This window comes from Podarcis gaigeae (genome assembly GCF_964106915.1).
Source record: "Podarcis gaigeae genome assembly, chromosome: 8".
NCBI classification, from domain to species: domain Eukaryota; kingdom Metazoa; phylum Chordata; class Lepidosauria; order Squamata; family Lacertidae; genus Podarcis; species Podarcis gaigeae.
Genome location: NC_139684.1, coordinates 62,396,449 through 62,415,735, shown reverse-complemented (window position 1 = coordinate 62,415,735; position 19,287 = coordinate 62,396,449). Strand labels below are relative to the sequence as shown.

At 47.1% G+C, this 19,287-nt stretch overlaps 1 protein-coding gene across 2 annotated transcripts; it reads right to left on the bottom strand.

Moving 5' to 3' along the window:
* Positions 1 to 207: 207 nt before the first annotated feature.
* LOC310850180 (interferon alpha-inducible protein 27-like protein 2A) lies at positions 208 to 5,809 on the bottom strand. 2 transcript variants are annotated; one of them, XM_083751304.1, is made up of 5 exons: positions 5,688 to 5,809; positions 3,579 to 3,611; positions 967 to 1,128; positions 789 to 863; positions 208 to 387 (listed from the first exon to the last, which is right to left on the bottom strand). In XM_083751304.1, the coding sequence occupies exons 1-5, from the start codon at positions 5,698 to 5,700 to the stop codon at positions 233 to 235; spliced, it is 438 nt and encodes a 145-aa protein (XP_083607430.1). In that variant the 5' UTR covers positions 5,701 to 5,809; the 3' UTR covers positions 208 to 232. The 2 variants fall into 2 exon arrangements, with proteins under 2 accessions (XP_083607430.1, XP_083607431.1); XM_083751305.1 differs by lacking the exon at positions 789 to 863 and having other exon boundaries at positions 208 to 640; positions 5,688 to 5,715.
* Positions 5,810 to 19,287: the final 13,478 nt, after the last annotated feature.

Here is a 19,287-nt window from a genome sequence, read left to right as displayed (position 1 = left end):
CATGTCTGGACTCCAGTCAGAATGGGATTCTCAACTAAGAAGCTCATAACTGTGGAAAGAGGGGAAATGGAGTTTTCCCCAGTGCAGCACAAAACACTGAAGTCAAAAGCCTGCTAAGGAAAACATGGATCTTTTCCTCATGGGACACAGCCAGTATTTTACATGTGCGTTGTGCGATACCACCAATCAGCTTTCTTGCTAACACTCTTGTTGTTGTTTAATTATCAAAGCTTTATTTGTTGTTGCATATCTCAGCCAGTAGGAATAACATAGCATTGATTAAAATCACATTTTGCTTAAGGTCATTTATGCTGTTGACGGCAAAGCATAATCTTCCAAGTACTGCTTTTCCAAGTAGATATGGCCTCTGCGTATGTGTGTTTTCTTCTTAACGGAAGATGGCAGCCAGCAGCAGTGGCGTAGCGTGGGGGGTGCAGGGGGGGCCGGCCGCACCGGGCACAACCTCTGAGGGGGCGCGCACTAATCTAGTGGAAGAGACTTGAGTGCTAAAATTCACGGGTTAGGGGGCGCAAATTACTTGCCTTGCCCCAGGTGCTGACAACCCACGTTACGCCACTGGCCAGCAGTGCTCCACCAGCTGTCACTGCAGCTGTGGTAGCAGCGGACAGCCCAGCAGCACCTAGAAGAGGATTAAGGCACACAATTATTGTAATGAAGATCTCAAGGTGAGGAGAATGGCTCTGCCAATCATGTGGTTCTTGTCCTGAGAGCAGCAGACATACCGACTGGCTGAAGCGCGGCAACAGCGCTCCCAGCTGCTACTCCACCTTTGGCGACGGCAGCCAGCAGTGCTCCACCAGCTGTCACTGCAGCTGTGGTAGCAGCGGACAGCCCAACAGCACCTAGAAGAGGATCAAGGCACACCATTATTGTAATGAAGATCTCAAGGTGGGGAGACTGGCTCTGCCATTCATGTGGTTCTTGTCCTGAGAGCAGCAGACATACCGACTGACTGAAGCGCGGCAACAGCGCTCCCAGCTGCTACTCCTCCACCATTGGCGATGGCCGCTGCCGACATCATTTTTGCAGCCAGAGAGCCAGCTGCAATTCCAGCTCCAGTGAAGCCTGCTGCTCCCAGTGCTGCTGGGACACCAATCTTGGCCACTGCTGCAAGAACACAGAATTAGGAATATGTTACATGGTAGAAGCCTTAAATCTAAATTGGCTAGACCACAGTGCTTAACCGTCTTGGCTGTGGGTCCTAGGAGACCTTGCAGGCCTTTTCCCACCTGGCCTGGGATGGTGGGTCCCTGACTGACAGACTATAATTTCAAAAGCTAAGGCTCTTGGGCTTGGATATTTAGGGCAGTGGTTTCCAATTGGGGGGGTGTGGTCTGTTGCACCCCCCTGAGAGAACTTGCTTATCTTGCTAATTGGGGAGTGAAAGCCATCTGTGGATCATTGAGCCTCCACGCACTATCAGGGAAAGTTGCTGGATGGCAAGAGAGTAGGGATTGGGGAAAAGCCTCTGACATCATTTTATGGCTCTTGCAATTGGTACAAGGAGAGAGTGAGAATGCAAATTGCTTACTCCATGGGGCGAATTCATGGAGTCCTGCTAGGACGAAAGGTGAAGTAGCTCCTGGTTGGTTATCATCTAAAACAGGCTTCCTCAAACTTGGCCCTCCAGATGTTTTGAGACTATAATTCCCATAATCCCTGACCACTGGTCCTGCTAGCTAGGGATCATGGGAACTGTAGGCAAAAAACATATGGAGGGCTGAGTTTGAGGAAGCCAGATCTAAAATAATTAAACTAGGAGTGCCTAATTCAGACGACTTGGCATGTAAAGCTCTCCACCTATCATTGTTGTCATCATCAATCCGTCTTTTACCCCAAGGTCCCAAAGCAGCTTACAACAATTAAAACACAATATTTAAAGGCATTAGAAAACAACTTAATGTCATATTGTCAGGGGTTCAGAAGGAGAGACACAGGAGGGGGAGCAAATGGAGAGTGAGGAGGAGGAGTACGAGGGAGGCGCAGGCAGTGACAGTGGCCAGAGTTATTCCACAAGCCTCTCTAGCGAATCGGAGGACTCACAGAAGGGAGCGCCGGTGGCCAGAGCGAAGGGGGCTCCAGGGGGGAAGCCCCAGGAGGAAGGGGCTAGCGGGGAGTCCCTGAGCAGCAGTTGGAAATCAGGACCAGCTTCTCCACCAGAGCGCAGTGGGGAGGGGGAGTCCCAGGAGTCGGGACCAGTGTCCTCACCACCAGAGAGAGGAGAGGAGTCAGGTTTGGCAACGCCCACATCAGGAAGCGGGGAAACGGTCAGAAGGAAAGTCACCGGCTGGGCGCGCGCGCCAAGTTCAAATGTACAGGAGCGCGGCACAGCAGGGAGCCCAGAAAGGGAGCCAGGTCCTAAAGCCCGCCGGAGGGAGGGGCAAGACTCAGGAGGCTCAGCGTCAGAGGAGTCCAGGAAGGAGGGAACCCCAGAGGGCAGAAAGACCCAGCGAAGGAAAGAGCAGCGTAGGAGGTGGAGCCGGGCTAGAATCTTAAACTGGTGTGGGTGGAGCAGTGAGTCAGAGGGGACTTAGCCGGTCTAGCGTCGAGACGTGGGTCTGCGCGCCCAGAGCTTGGAAATGGAAACTAAACTTTAATAAAGACTTTTGTATATAACATCCACTGGGCGTTGGTCCTCTGTGAGCTGGGATCTAGCGGCAGTCCTGACACATATGAATAAGGTGGATTCTAAAAATATGCCCAATCAAGCAAATGCATATTTTTGCGTCCAGACCTCATTGATTTTTTTTGGGGGGGCGGGCAACCAGGTGCCTAGAAACTTGGGCTTGGGGAGAATTTGGTTCAAGTCCCTTTTTCGCTTTAAAAAATCAGAGTAGCCCTAGACCAGTCACTGTTTCTGAGACCAGTGGAGTGAGGGGGGAACAAAGCTTTTCACCAGCACTAGGTACCTCCGTTGCTAGCAGCACCTGCTCACAACAACTTGCCCTAACTTCAGCTGACAGTCAAGGCAGTTTGCTTCTCTCCTCCACCCACCCACCCCTGCCATCCTTCCTGCTTTGGCTATCCCGGCTACCAGTGCTTTTTTTCTTGGAAAAAAGGTGGGGGAACTGACTACGATATATAGATACAGTGGTACCTCGGTTTACATACACTTCAGGTTACATACTCCGCTAACCCAGAAATAGTACCTCGGGTTAAGAACTTTGCTTCAGGTGGAGAACAGAAATTGTGCTCCGGCGGCGCAGCAGCAGCAGGAGGCCCCATTAGCTAAAGTGGTGCTTCAGGTTAAGAACAGTTTAAGGTTAAGAACAGACTTCCGGAACGAATTAAGTACTTAACCTGAGGTACCACTGTATTTGCTTAATGCAGAAAGGGCATCCAAATTTTGTTTAATTTAATGCTGTTGGCTATCCCTTCAGTTATTCTGTTTTGATATGCCAGGTGTTCTGTCAAAGCCATTTCACAGATCTCATCAAGCCAGACTTTCATTGTGAACTCCACCATTTCCAATGACTTGCAAGCTTCATTCATGCTGCTGCTACCAAAATAATCACCCAAACTTGCCCAACTGGAAATCCTTTTTGCTAAAAACTTACCCAAGCTGGCTGCAGCTCCCAAAACTGCAGTCACTGAAAGAGAGACTTGTTTTAATAAGATATAATGGATCTCAAGTACACATACAGTCATACCTCGGGTTACGAACTCTGCGGGTTGCGCGTTTTCGGGTTGCAGACCGCGCAGAACCTGGAAGTACCGGAACAGGTTATGGGTTTCAGCGCTCGCTCATGCGCAGAAGCACAAAACGATGTCACATGGGTGCGCAGAAGCACCGGATTGCATCGTGCGCAGACACGGCGCTTAAGGCTATGAACACTGCGGGTTGCGAACGTGCCTCCCGCATGGATCATGTTTGCAACCAGAGGTATGACTGTAAAATGCAAAAAAGGATCAGGTGAGCTCCAACTGTGATGGGTATATTTGTCAGTTTCAGTTCCTTTGTTTTTCAATCTCAGGTTCAGTTCACATTTCCATATCAGCCTGATTTAAAATCAAATGCAAACAAATTCTCATGAAAATTTACCAACATTTCAATTCTGATTTCTCCCAATATATACATTTGTATGCAATATTCCCTATTGCACACATTTTTTTTGCAAAGCAATTTCTCTAAAACAATACATTTTTTAAAATGTTATTTTTACTCATCTACACATTTTTAAGGACAGTGTGTGCCTTTTTCTACACATTGCTTGGCTGAAGAACTGCACTGCAAAATTCAGAGAAGTGCACATCTCAAAGGGTTGTTGTTTTGGTTCTTGTACTGCTTCTGAAAGTGCAAATTAGGGAGGTTCACCTTTCAGTTTGAAAGGAAATGAGTTTCTCGCCCATCCCTACCTGTGGCAGAGGGAAGTGGAAGCTATAAATTGGCACTGGCCCAGAAATGAACTGCTATTCAGTGCAAATCTTTTAATACTGGGCAAGATATATTTCAAACTGGCATTTTCCAACATAATGGCACAGTTGCATTTCTTAACCAGCTTCAGTTTCCGTGCTGTCTTCAAAAGCTGCCCAAGATGTGGCCTGTTACATTAATCTAAGATGTTACAAGAGCATGTAACTGCCCATGCAGAACTAGAAGAAAAGAATTTCAGATTTGTTCAATTCTTTCATCTAGTCTTGGTCACTATGTATACAGTTGTACAAGATTTTGAAATACAGTGGTACCTCGGGTTACATACGCTTCAGGTTACAGACTTCGCTAACCCAGAAATAGTACCTCAGGTTAAGAACTTTGCTTCAGGATGAGAACAGAAATCGTGCTCCGGCGGCACGGCAGCAGCAGCAGGCCCCATTAGCTAAAGTGGTGCTTCAGGTTAAGAACAGTTTCAGGTTAAGAACGGACCTCTGGAACGAATTAAGTACTTAACCCGAGGTACCATTGTACTTGCATTCCTACCCACAAGAGACCTCCAGTTTCAGGAACAGGGAAGTTCTAATTGAAGCGTGGGGCAACACACACATTTAACCAAGTATTGCCTACTAGTGTGCATGAATATTAAGACAGATTTTGGAAACATAAAATTAAAAGCACTTCTATGCGGATGAAGGCACACGAATACATGCACAGAAACAGTGGTCTGTGTACTGGGATGCGGGTGGCGCTGTGTTCTAAACCACTGAGACTCTTGGGCTTGCCAGCAGTTCAAATCCCCGCGATGGGGTGAGCTTCCATTACTCTGTCCCAGCGTCTGCCAATCTAGCAGAAGGCATGTTAGTGCAAGTAGATAAATAGATACCACTGCGGCGGGAAGGTAAATGGCGTTTCCATGCACTCTTGCTTCCGTCACAGTGTTTCGTTGCACCAGAAGTGGTTTAGTCATGCTGGCCACATGATCCAGAAAGCTGTCTGTGGAGAAACGTCGGCTACCTTGTCCCGAAAGCGAGATAAGCGCTGCAACCCCATAGTCACCTTTGACTGGACTTAAACGTCCAGGGGTCCTTTACCTTTTCCCCTTACCTGTGTACACATTAATGCCATAGTGTCAACAGAACCTAACAGGGAAGCATGCTTCCAAGTTTAATCTGCACTGAGTGGGGGTGGAGGTGAGGAGAGTTTGTGTCGCTGACTGAGAGTTTGAGACAACTTCTTTGGACTATACGGTTACCGTTACCCAATCCCCAAGAAAGTAAACAGGCTCTCTTACCTGGATCAGCCATGCTGGCTTCCTAAAGACCTGTATAGAGATGCCAGAAACTCTTGTTAGGATAATGCAGTGTACAATTGTGTGTTAAACTATGGAACTCAATCCCACAGGAGGCAGTGACGACCACCAATTTTGGGTGGCTTTAAAAGAGTGTTAACGGAAAAATCCGAGGGCTTCCTTGGACAAAAACAAAGACACCAACCAGGATAACTTGGAGCAAAACAGCAGCCTGTAGGCTTGGCCTTTATTGAACTGTTGCAACAGGGTGCTCCCCTCACTTGCAGGAGAGAGGAAGGACACAGAAAAAATGGTGTGCAAGGTCTTACAAGGACTTTTGAAATTCCCATCCTTCAGATCAAGCCCACCCCCAGAAACATCATGCATACATCTCAGAAAGGAGGGGTTGAGGGAGGAGTTGTGGTGGTAACCTGAGTGTCCTGTCACCTGGGTGGTTCCCCCTTTCCCCCTCCCCATGAGTACTTTCCAGGTGACAGAGGGGAGTTTGCAGTTTCCTGCCCCCAGAGGGAAGAGCTGATTATTGTCCTTTGTTCCAGTCTGTGCTGAATCCACTCCCATATGCAAGTTCTTTGTGATCTTGATGGTCTTCTGTCTAGGACCATCAGGGTTGGCATAGCAACTGGGCAGGGCTCCTGTGGATGTGCTGGTATGCTGAAGGGATTATGGCTGCCCTGTATCAAACCTTCCCCATTTTGTAGTCCTTCCTTCATGGAGTAAAATAAAAGTGGCTGGGTGTTTATACCCAGAAGGGTGGGGTATTATTATTTCCCTTTACACGATTATTTCCCTTTACAGGATTACCAACTGCCTGGGGTTTTTTTTGCATTTTGTTTCCCTCTTGACCTCTGCATACCCTCTGCCTCCCAAGCATTTGTGTGTACATCACTTGGCCAATTTAGGATAATTCTGTGTATCTGATAAAGTGGTTTAGCAATCAATCCCTCTTCCCAGGGAACTCAGAAAATGGTGTCCCCTCATGGAATCCTGGGAATTGTAGTTTGTCAGTTTGTAGTTTGGCATGCTAGAAAGCATCTTGAGAAGTAGAGACATCACCTTGCCAACAAAGGTTCGTATAGTTAAAGCTACGGTTTTCCCAGTAGTGATGTATGGAAGTGAGAGCTGGACCATAAAGAAGGCTGATCGCCGAAGAATTGATGCTTTTGAATTATGGTGCTGGAGGAGACTCTTGAGAGTCCCATGGACTGCAAGAAGATCAAACCTCTCCATACTGAAGGAAATCAACCCTGAGTGCTCACTGGAAGGACAGATTGTGAAGCTGAGGCTCCAGTACTTTGGCCACCTCATGAGAAGAGAAGACTCCCTGGAGAAGACCCTGATGTTGGGAAAGATGGAGGGCACAAGGAGAAGGGGACGGCAGAGGACGAGATGGTTGGATAGTGTTTTCGAGGTTACCAGCATGAGTTTGACCAAACTGCGGGAGGCAGTGGAGGACAGAGGTGCCTGGCGTTCTCTGGTCCATGGGGTCACGAAGAGTCGGACACGACTAAACGACTAAACAACAACAACAACAGTTTGGCATGCAGATAAACAAAGTGCTTGGAAGAGGGTTCCTCACTCTGTCATTTGCCTGGCAAGAAAATATTCAGAGACATTTCTGCAGGCCAGGCTGCTGCTAAAAGCCATAGAAGAGCCAGTAAGAAGGGCACTGGTGGAAAAAGTTAGTTGGATAAAAAGTTAGTTGAGGGTGGGGGTGGGTAGCCACGTTTTTTGCTGCGGGTGAAGCCTCCAGAGGGGTGTCATTTTTATTTTATTTTTATAATATTTTTAATTAATTTTCAATCATAATCCAATAAAAACCTCATTCATAACACAATTAATAATATCAATCATTAAGATACCAAATTATATAATTTAGATAAGGTGGCCCCCAGGTGCTGGAATTGATGATTTTCTTTATTTTTGTGTTCCAAATTTCAATTACATTCTGGTCATAATAATCCCTATCCAGAGGGGCGTCACTGAGGCTCCCAGCCTGCAGGGCTTCAGGGATTAGCTTGCATGCCCAGCCTTCCTGTTCGTAAGTGAGCAATCCTGATTCACATTTCCATGCATGTATATTGTTCTTTGCACTCTTATTCCCCACCCACCCCCATCCTCAGTCAGTTTGGCTCTGGCCTTGAATATATAAGAACAATTTTTTTTATCTCACAGCTAACCTGCAGCAAAAACATTATAATGCTCTAAATAGATATAAATTATATCCCCAAAAACTGTAAAAAAAAAAATGCATACTGTCAGGGTTTCAGGGACAGAGAGCAAGGGGGAGGGGTCCCAGGGTGACGAGGAAGAGGACGACGATGACCCGAGGTTGTCAGTGAGTCCGTCAAGTGAATCCGAGGATTCCCAAAAGGGAGCCCCCCTGGTCAGGCCAAGGGGCAGTAGAGAGGGAAGCAGTCAGAAGCAGGGGAACGAAGAGGGAATCCCCAGTGGGGGTTGGAGATCGGGACCGGCCTCTCCGTCGGAACGGAGTGAAGGGGGTGGAGTTACCAGTGTGTCAGAAGGAGCAGAACAGGGAGCAGAGAGGGGAAGGAGTTCGGAGCAGAACGTCCTGCCGGAAGGGGAGGAGTGTAGTACCGAGAGTAGCGTAACGGTCGAAAGGAAGGTCAGAGGCAACGTACGCGCGCCAAGTTCAAATGTGGAGGCGCGCGGAAATGAGGAGAGCCCTGAGGAGGAGCCTGGTCCCAAAGCACGAAGGAGGGGGGAGCAGGCGTCAGAAGACTCAGCCTCGGGGGAGTCCCGAAGGGAGGGAGCACAGGGGGGCAGGAAGACCCTGCGGAAAAGGAAGGAGAGGAAAAGGTGGAGCAGTACAAGCCTCTTAAGCTGGTGCAGGGGCGGGACTGACTCAGAGGGGACTTCAAACATCTAAGGGTAACAGATGCTGAGCCACGGAGCTTGGATGTAACGACAACAATGTTCTTCAATAAAACCTTTTGTATATAACTTGGACTGGATTTTGGTCTCTTGTGAGCTGGGACCTCGGGTGGCTCTGACAGTAAGTCCCCTCCCAAAGAACGCAAATTTTTTTTTTGCAAAGCTCACAAACGGTGACAGCCATGAGTGCGGAGGATCAGCTGACAGCACTGCGAACTACAGTTTCCGAACTCACCGCTGCAGTCCTTGCGTCTCAGAAGAAGCATGACGAAATGGAGAAGCGCTGCCAGGACCTGCACACAAGGTGGGAGCGTGCAAACAGGGAAGGGTTCCCAGGGTCCAGATCAGAGGGCATTGGACTTGGAAGGCGGGGGGGCAGCCTAGTCACCCACTTCGATGGGAACCTGAAGCACTACCCCAGTTTCAGAGCAGACGTTTTGTATGCATTACACTTGCTTCGTCATGACTTTAAAGATGAGGAGGAGAAAGTGGGGTTTATTGTTTCTCACTTGCATGGGCCGGCCAGAGACTGGTTGCGCAATTTGTGGCGTGAAGATGGCCCTGCCCGCCGCGATTCTGATGAATTCATTAAAGCGATGGATGCCTGCTTCCAGTCAACCGTAGATTTGGATCTTGCACGCAGGGAGATATTTGGACTGAGGCAAGGCAAAGCCACTGTGCGTCAGTACCATTCCAGATTTTTTGCTTTACTGACTGCGTTACGCTGGGAAAAAGACTGCACACCTGTGAGGGATTTGTTCTGGGAGGGTCTCAGCAGTCCCATAAAGGACGAACTTGCCAGGGGAGACAGACCTCAGACCCTGGAGCAGGTGGTGCAGAGGGCGCTGGCGATTGGGATACGTCACGAGGGACGTCCTTGGCACAATGAGGAAGAACGTCAGGTGCGTCCACCAGCGAGGACGTCTTCTTTCATCCCCAGGGAGTTCAGTCAGTCACATCCCTCGCCGCTGGGGAGGCAGGGGGAGGAGCCGATGGAACTTGGTGGTGCTAAGGCTCAAGCAACAGCCAGAGCCCCAGTTTCCGGTGCAGTAAAGGCGAAGCCTCCTAGAGGGACCAGGAAGTGTTACATCTGCGACAGTGCACTGCACATGGCGAAAGAGTGCCCCCAGAGGCTCCAGAAACACACTGCAGCTTTAGCGACGGTAGCTGCAGAAGTGATCCAGGAAGAGGAACCTCAGGGAAACGACAATGCCTGGCTGCAAGCAGAATTGCTGGGGCTCAGCCAGGCGAATCTGTAGAACAGTCCCCAGCGTCTTTGCAACCCACAGACCCTTTACCACCCAAGCCAGCGGTGCAGCTCACTGCAACACTTCAGTTGCCAAATGGGACCACCCTAGAAGTGCCCCTCACGATCGATTCGGGGAGCAATGCCGATTTCGTGGGGATGCAATTCGTCAAGCAGCATCGCATAGCGCTTCTGCCCGCCACAACGCCTCTGAACGTAGTCACGGTGGATGGCAGGAAATTGCTAGGAGGGCAAGTTGTGCAACAGACACCTCCCATGGTGATGCGGATAGGAGATCACCGAGAAGTCATTAGCTTCAATGTCACCCAACTGTCTGACACGCCTATAGTATTAGGCATGAGTTGGCTGGAGAAACACAGTCCTGCTGTAGCGTGGTACCAACGCCAGATCACCTTTTGCTCATCGTACTGTGCTCAAAATTGCATCCAGTCCTGCCAGGAGGAGGGGGCTGAGCACCAGCTGCGACTTGGCATGGTGCAGGCAGTACCTAGCAAGTACGAAGGGTTCCTGGAGGTTTTCTGCGAGAAGGAAGCTGACCAGTTGCCGCCCCACAGACCTTATGATTGTGCCATCGACCTGGTGCCGGGGGCGCAGTTGCCGACTGCAAAACTGTATTCCATGTCTGAGGACGAGATGCAAGAGCTCAGGGAGTTCATAGAGCACAATTTGAAGCGTGGATTCATCCGGGAATCGAAAGCAGTGGGGGGCAGTCCTGTGTTCTTTGTAAAGAAGAAAAACACGTCCCAAAAAAGACTCATTGTGGATTACAGGTTCATAAACAGTATGACCAAGCCCAAGGCCTTCCCCATGCCCAAGATAGATGATCTCCTAGCAACCGTGAGGAAGGGGAAGATCTTCACCAAATTGGATCTGCGTGGAGCGTATAACCTCATACGCATCCGGGAGGGCGATGAGTGGAAAACGGCCATGTTCACGCCTCTGGGCACGTATGAATACAGAGTTATGCCGTTTGGTCTCCAAAATGGATCTCACGTATTCCAAGCCTTTATGCATCACGTGCTAGCGGGACTCCTCTACAAGAAATGTGTGTGTTTCCTCGACGACATCCTGATCTTTTCGGAGACGGAAGAGGCCCACGAGAGGGACGTAAAGGAAGTCCTGCAAAGACTACGGGAGAACAGGCTCTACGCCAAGTTAGAGAAGTGCCAGTTTGATGTGACGGAGGTGGATTTCCTGGGCTACAAGCTGTCCGACAAGGGGCTGGCCATGGACAGCGTCAAGGTCCGCGCGGTGTTGGACTGGAAGAGCCCACGCAATCGGAAGGAAGTCCAGAGATTCGTCGGCTTCGCCAACTTCTACCGCAAATTCATCAGAGGTTTTGCAAAGGAGACAGCAGCGATCACGGACACTCTGAGTTCCAAGAAGAAGAGGTTCGTGTGGACGGAACAGGCAGAGCGCTCTTTTCGGAAGCTTAAAAGCCTTTTCGCCTCCGAGGAGCAACTGCTGCACGTGAATCCAGGCAGGCCCATGCGAGTGGAGACCGACGCGTCAGACAGGGCGGTTGGAGCTGTACTCCTGCAAGAAGATCCACATGGAAACTGGAGACCCGGTGCCTTTTACTCCCGAAAGCTCAGCAAGGCGGAGCAAAACTACACCATATGGGACAGGGAGCTGTTAGCCATTCACGCAGCTTTCAAAGCGTGGCGACATTTCCTCATAGGAGCCAAGCACACAGTACAGGTCCGCACGGATCACAAAAACCTAGAGTATTGGCGCACGGCGAAGCTCCAAAGCCAGAGACACATGCGCTGGGCGGAATTCTTCGCGGATTTCGACTTTCGGATAGAGTACATCCCAGGAGATTCCAACGTTATAGCCGATGCGCTATCCAGGAAACCGCAATATCTCGATGAAGCGGCGCCAGTAGCAGCCAAGCACATTTTCGCACCGCAGGCGTGGTCGTGCGCTGCCATCGCAGTAGATCTGGACGCGGTGCGACGCGCGTTGCAAGTGGATCAGTTCGCACAGTCCAAAATGGAGGAGTTGCGCAGAGGTGTGCAGAGTGGAGAAGAGTTCCAACTGCGCGACGGACTGCTAACTCGCAAAGGTGCCCTCTACGTGCCAAGCGACGAGCTTCGCGCAAAGGTTCTGCAGCAGTTGCACGACGCCCCCAGTGCTGGCCACTTCGGTAAGGAGAAGACAATAGAACTGGTGGCAAGGGACTTTTGGTGGCCCCGGATGCGCGGAGAGGTAGCGGATTACGTCGCCAGGTGTGACACTTGTCAGAGGTTCAAGCCAGTACACCAGAAGCCAGCGGGGCTGTTGGAACCGCTGGAAACGCCACAGCAACCGTGGGAGAGGGTAGCCCTGGACTTCGTTACTGACCTGCCCAGCTCCAGAGGGAAGACAGCGGTACTGGTGGTTGTGGACCTGTTCACCAAGATGGCGCACTTCATTCCGTGCGCAAAGGTGGCGACGGCGGAGCAGACTGCCAAACTCTTCATTGATCACGTGTTCAAGGTGCATGGGCTGCCGCAGTCCATCCTGTCCGACAGGGGGCGCCAGTTTGTTTCCAATTTTTGGCAGAAGCTTTTAGGTATCCTGAACGTCAAGATCAACCTTACGTCGGCGAGACACCCACAGACCAACGGCCAAGCTGAGAGGGTCAACGCGATCATGCAGCAGTACCTGAGATGTTACGCCAATCAGCGACCCGCAGCTTGGGTGGACTACCTGCCGATGGCAGAGTTTGCCTATAACAACACGAAGCACGCGTCCACGGGGGTGACGCGGTTCTTCGCGAACAACGGTCGTCATCCCAGAACCTTCCCGGGGTTCGGGGCACCGAGAGAGGGGGTGCCGCAAGAAGCCGACCAGTTTGCAGCGGAGCTGCAGGAGGTGCACGAAGAGTTGCGGAGACATTTGGAGCTGGCCAAGCAAGCATATAAGGTGCAGGCAGACAAAAACAGGAGAGCGGGGGAGGAGATCCAGATGGGGGACTGGGTGTGGTTAGCCGCCCAAGCCATGCCAGCCAAGTTGTTGGCCAAGAAGAAGCTAGGGCACAGGCAGTTAGGGCCGTACCAAGTGGAGGCTAAGATCAACCCTGTAGCCTTTCGACTAGCCCTCCCCGAAGGTTCCAGAGTGCATCCGGTATTTCATAGGTCGGTGCTCACCCCCTACAAGGCACCGCACAGGTTTCAGGAGTCTGAAACAGTCCCGCAACTACACACTAAGTCACAGGAGAGGGAGAGGGCGCCTAGGGCCGAACCACTCAACGAGGTCACAGAAATCCTGGACTCGAGATGGGGGGAAGAGGGGGTAGAATACTTTCTAGCCACAGAGGGCACTCCAGCCAGTGCCAACGGTTGGGTGCCGGGCTACGCTTTAGACGAACCTCTTCTAAAAGACGAGTTTCATGCCCTTTTCCCGCATAGACCCATGCCAGCCGAGTACTTTGATGACTGGCTCTTTACGCCCACACTCTCAGGCAGTACTTTCCGGGGGTTTTCTTCAGCCGAGGAGAGAACGCCAGAATCTAGCCCGCCCAGGGGATCGTGCTCAGGGGTGGACACAGAAACCTCCTATTGGTGGGACGAGCAACCAGAGGAGGACTGGCGCAGGAAATGGCTGACGGGACCTTGGCCGGCAGCACCAGACGAGGTACCAATGGAAGAGGGAGAAGAGAACACTTTGGGTCAAGAACCCGAATTCGAACACTCATACACCGAACTACAAGCAGAGGATATGGAGGTACACAACCTGTATCCTGCATCCACCTCCGAAGAGCTGCAGCTCCTACAACCTGCACCCGATGGGCGGGAGGGGGGAAGGGGGGCTTCGAGGGGGGGATGGATGTCAGGGTTTCAGGGACAGAGAGCAAGGGGGAGGGGTCCCAGGGTGACGAGGAAGAGGACGACGATGACCCGAGGTTGTCAGTGAGTCCGTCAAGTGAATCCGAGGATTCCCAAAAGGGAGCCCCCCTGGTCAGGCCAAGGGGCAGTAGAGAGGGAAGCAGTCAGAAGCAGGGGAACGAAGAGGGAATCCCCAGTGGGGGTTGGAGATCGGGACCGGCCTCTCCGTCGGAACGGAGTGAAGGGGGTGGAGTTACCAGTGTGTCAGAAGGAGCAGAACAGGGAGCAGAGAGGGGAAGGAGTTCGGAGCAGAACGTCCTGCCGGAAGGGGAGGAGTGTAGTACCGAGAGTAGCGTAACGGTCGAAAGGAAGGTCAGAGGCAACGTACGCGCGCCAAGTTCAAATGTGGAGGCGCGCGGAAATGAGGAGAGCCCTGAGGAGGAGCCTGGTCCCAAAGCACGAAGGAGGGGGGAGCAGGCGTCAGAAGACTCAGCCTCGGGGGAGTCCCGAAGGGAGGGAGCACAGGGGGGCAGGAAGACCCTGCGGAAAAGGAAGGAGAGGAAAAGGTGGAGCAGTACAAGCCTCTTAAGCTGGTGCAGGGGCGGGACTGACTCAGAGGGGACTTCAAACATCTAAGGGTAACAGATGCTGAGCCACGGAGCTTGGATGTAACGACAACAATGTTCTTCAATAAAACCTTTTGTATATAACTTGGACTGGATTTTGGTCTCTTGTGAGCTGGGACCTCGGGTGGCTCTGACACATACTTTTTATTACTTGTTGATATAAGTTATTTTGGATATTCTGTTGTGTAAATTACGCTGGGGGGGATTTTTTTTTAAAGCAAAACTTTGTATTCAAATAATATTTTGTCTACTTGTTACGAACAAATGTGTTGAGATGTGTTTGTGTGCGCAAATGCCTATGGCGTGTTTGTGTGTGTGTGCCAAACTCTGTCTTTGTGTTTTTTTAAAAAATAATTTTTTGTTAAGATTTTAAAGGTTACAAAGAGAATAAAAAGACAATCAAAGAAAAAAAGAGAAAAAACAATGCATATAAAAAACATCATAAAAAAACAGAAAAAAGAGAAAAAGAAAAAAGAAAAAAAATCAAATCAAACCTTAAACTCACTTACTTACATTCACTTATTTCCTTGACTTCCTCACGCCTCCCATTTTTGTATTCCAATTCAATTTAGATATTTCAGCAAATCCTTCCAACTTTGTTTTTATCCTACTAATTTATCTTGACATACTATTAGATTTAGAGATTGAATGAATTATTTAAGTAATGTTTACGATCATAACTCCAAACGTATTTTAAGAAATAGGTGAAGAACTACCATAATGTTAATTAATACAAGACTTTTCCTATGACTGTTTTGAAATGTTCGAAAAATGTGAACACCAAATTGTTATTTGTCCTAGTGAACTGGGGAAAATTCACTTTAATCATCACATTGTCATTTGACATATCACTTTGCTATTTCTTTATGCTTTTTAACATACTCTATAATCCATGTAACAAAATAAACTACTCAACAAACTGCATTTTACTAATGATAGACAAAAATAACAGAAAACATGGCTTTGCATACAGACTTTATACCTGTATTTTAGTATAGTTTTACAATGTAAGTTTATTGTAATATGTGTTAGTGTAAATGTTAGGGTAAAATGGTAGTTTTGGAATGCTCATACTGCACCAGCTTTTTAAGAAATGTAAATGTCACAAGCAAGATATTTGAAGAGATACATATACAAATATACTAAGACACTAGATTTTTTTAATACACGGTAATTCCATATTACTGTGGAGCTCTGATTTTGAACATTGCTACAAAGTATAGCAGAAGAGTATTATTTTGTTTTGGGCTTCATTATTGGACAGTGCCGTTCAGAGCTTTTGGTGTGATAACAAAACACAGCTGTAAAATGGCACTTGAAAGCAGGATGTATCGTGGGGTATTCTTTAACATATTTTCAAAGGAATATAAGAGTTTACTTTTGCCATGGTAATAAGGAGTAGTTCATAAAAATGCTGATCATAAGTAGAATATTTTTGCATTGTCATACAATTCTAGCTAAATTAACAGGGTACCAACATGGCTCCTTATGCATTTACCTATAGTTCCTGCAACCTTAAGTAAGTTAAGATAAATGTACAGAAAGATGTTTTATCAATAATTTTATAGTACTTCAAAGTTTTACAAATTTGTTCGCTACATCTCACTGTGGACACTGCATCTGGCTTTATTTTAGCCACTCCTCTTAAAGGAGAGACCACTCGTTATGTTATTCAACATTTGATGTGTTGTTTTGCTGTTATGGGAAAACCCCATACCTTAAAAACTGATAATGGCCCTGCATATATTTCTCAGGCCTTTTCTGATTTTTGTTCTTTGTGGGATATAAGGTTGATTCATAATGTTAATGGATCTTCTTGTTTTCTTAATGTTACCACTATGAATGGTAGGCCAAGAGCTTTAGTTAATAATGTCACGACCAACATGACAAAATCGTTATGCTTTAGATGTAATTGATTCATTCTCATTGTTGTATGTATATATCTGATCAATCGGCCAATATTTCTGCTACTATTGATTATATGGAACAAATGATAGCCCATAATCCTTTGAATCCACCCCAAGGTTTTGATCCATGGAATGGTTGTCTTCCTGGTTACCTAATAGAGTATGGTTAAAAAAACTTTTGCTAATTGTAATTTTGCTTGTTGCAGGATTCATTGTGTTGTGTTGCTGCATTCAATTCAACCCGCCACAGGGATGACAAGAAGAATTTATGTTGCAAGTTATAAGCGTTTAGAAAATGAGACAAATGATTCTGCTTAGGTTTTGTTATGAAAAATTTTACTTTTCATAAAATAAGTAAGAAAAGAGGACATGTGGGAATATGGTTGGTTTACCTATAGGGAAAATGGGCGCATGGGTGGAAATGTACTACAGCCTGACCTTTTGGCAGGGCAGGCTGTGTTAAGCATGATCAGCGCGTGGACACCCCATGCTGGCCTGTGATTGGTCTACACAGCCTGCCCTGATAGTGGTGTGATTTTCCTTATATGGTATTGTCTTTTACTGTTGAGTTGATACAATGTTCTGTGAAAAAATAAAATGCTAGGCCGCAGCAGTTTGAGCATGTTCAGGCCTGTTCAATTCTGTTCAGCTCAGTTCAGCTCAGTTGTTGCTGGCTAGGCCTTTTGAAACCATTTTTGGTGTGAGACTGATTTATTTCTTATGGCGAGCAGTCCCTCGTCAACTATAATTCCCTCTTTGTATTCTAATTCATATAGATATTTCAACAAATCCTTCATCTTAATTTTATCCTTATATCTTATCTTAATATACTGTAATTTTCCATTCTTTCTTTCACCAAATAACCATCCACTTTTACTTTATTTAATCTTATTTCTCATTAAAACTTATATATCTGTACTTATTAAAACATTTCCCCTAGGGTCAAAGGAAGATTCAATTCCACGATTTCCCCATCTCTCTTTAAAAGAAAAACAAAACAAATTATATTATATACACTTTAAATTCCCAATTTTCATCCAGCAGATCCCCTCCCCGGTTTTGGCCCCTAGCAATAGTTCCATAAATCTCAGAAAACCATCAACCCGGAGATCTTAAATCCGAGGCTTTCTTTCGTGTCCCCTCTGCCAATCTTTTTGATAGTCTTTGGTGTTGAAAACCAGATCTCGGGGAAGCTCCAACCCAACGGTAATCATATTCCTTCCAGCCAAACTTCCATAGTTAAGGATAGGGCCTATAGAATATTCCAAATCTTGTTTCACGCCAAACTGTGTCTTTGACCTCAGTGAAATAAAGCATAGTTTCACCCCTGAATACTGTACTGTGCTTTTAATACTGTATAGCCAAATGTAAATTTAATATGTGCAAACTTATATGATTAAAAATTCATAGTATCAGGGAAACAACCAACAGCCACCAGGTTATACTCAGGTGAAGTAAAGAACGTCCTCACAGCCAAAGAGTTAATTTTTAGAATCTCCTACCTAACATTTCCATATGACTTTAGTCCAGAAATTTAACAAGCAGCTGCCAATTATATGAGTCGGCTTGTTTCAATCTATCCTATATATGTTGCATTAAGCTAACAAATTGCTAACGATATGAGCAATTGTATTAGGTTACCTCTCACCAGATTTTCTTTTCTTAAACGAAGGTATTGTTGCTTTTAAAAAGGCATTCAGTATTTGTGTTGAAAGCAACCTATTAACCATACTTTAACAGTTAGATCTTTCATTTTAAAAACATCCTTAATGTTGTCTAACAGCAAAACCAAGGGGGCAAGGGAAGCTCACACCCTGCTTTTTCTTTGACTTTTTAAGATACTTTGCCAAAAACACTACGTATCTTTACCTCCCCACCAAATAAGCTTAAAAGCTACGCAGTTCTGGAAAATATACATTCTGAGAAGTGATACTTGGTCTTGCGTATTAAGAAATATTTCTCCGAAATAGAAACATCTCAATATTCAGCTGCTGGGGAAGGAACTGATGGAGTCACCAACTTCCCTTGCTTACCCTTTGGGTAACCCTGCGAGACGTTCCTGCGCACCCACTCCGCTTCTTGTGTATCTGCAGCCACTGCCACCACTTGTTTATATCCTTCTCTGTAGTGGGAAGAGGCTAGTGACTGACAGCATACTCCACCAATGTAAACGGAATCTGGACTCTAGTTCCATGCTGCAGCCCTGTTCCAGTTATTAAGTAACATCCAGGGACCATTCCACAAACCTTTAGGTTTCTATTTCCCAGCCCTCTGAGGAGAAGGAGAGAAACGAAAGTGATACACAAATATTTGAGCAAAATTGGATGACAGTCGCTAGAACACGAGACTCTTACTCTCAATGTTGTGGGTTCGAGCCGTTGTTGTTGTTTAGTCGTTTAGTCGTGTCCGACTCTTCGTGACCCCATGGAGAACTTGGGATTAAATTTACGGCATGTAATGCCTTAAGAGAGAATATTATGAAAATGATGTATAGGTGGTACATGACTCCAGTCAAGCTCGCAAAAATATATCATTTGCCCAACAACAAATGCTGGAAATGTAAAGAAACAGAAGGTACATTCTTTCACCTTTGGTGGACGTGCCCAAGGATTAAGGCTTTATGGGAGATGATGTATAATGAATTTAAAAAGGTACTCAAGTACACTTTCCCTAAGAAACAAGAGGCCTTTCTCCTGGGCATAGTCGGCCAATTGGTGTTAAAGAAGGATAGAACCTTTTTTATGTATGCTACAGCAGCAGCAAGAATATTCATCGCAAAGCATTGGAAGACACAAGATCTACCCACTCTGGAAGAATGGCAGATGCAAGTAATGGAATATATGGAAATGGCGGAAATGACTGGCAGAATCCGAGACCAGGGAGAAGAGTTGGTGGAAGAAGATTGGAAGAAATTTAAAGTTTATTTACAGAAATATTGTAATGTTTTTGAATGCTAATGGCATTGAAATGAATAGAAGGGGTTGCAGCAACGAGGTTAAAAATAAGATCAGATGGATAATTAGATAAATTAATTGGACATGAATTTGCTGAATTAATTTTTAACAGGGATACAAAAAA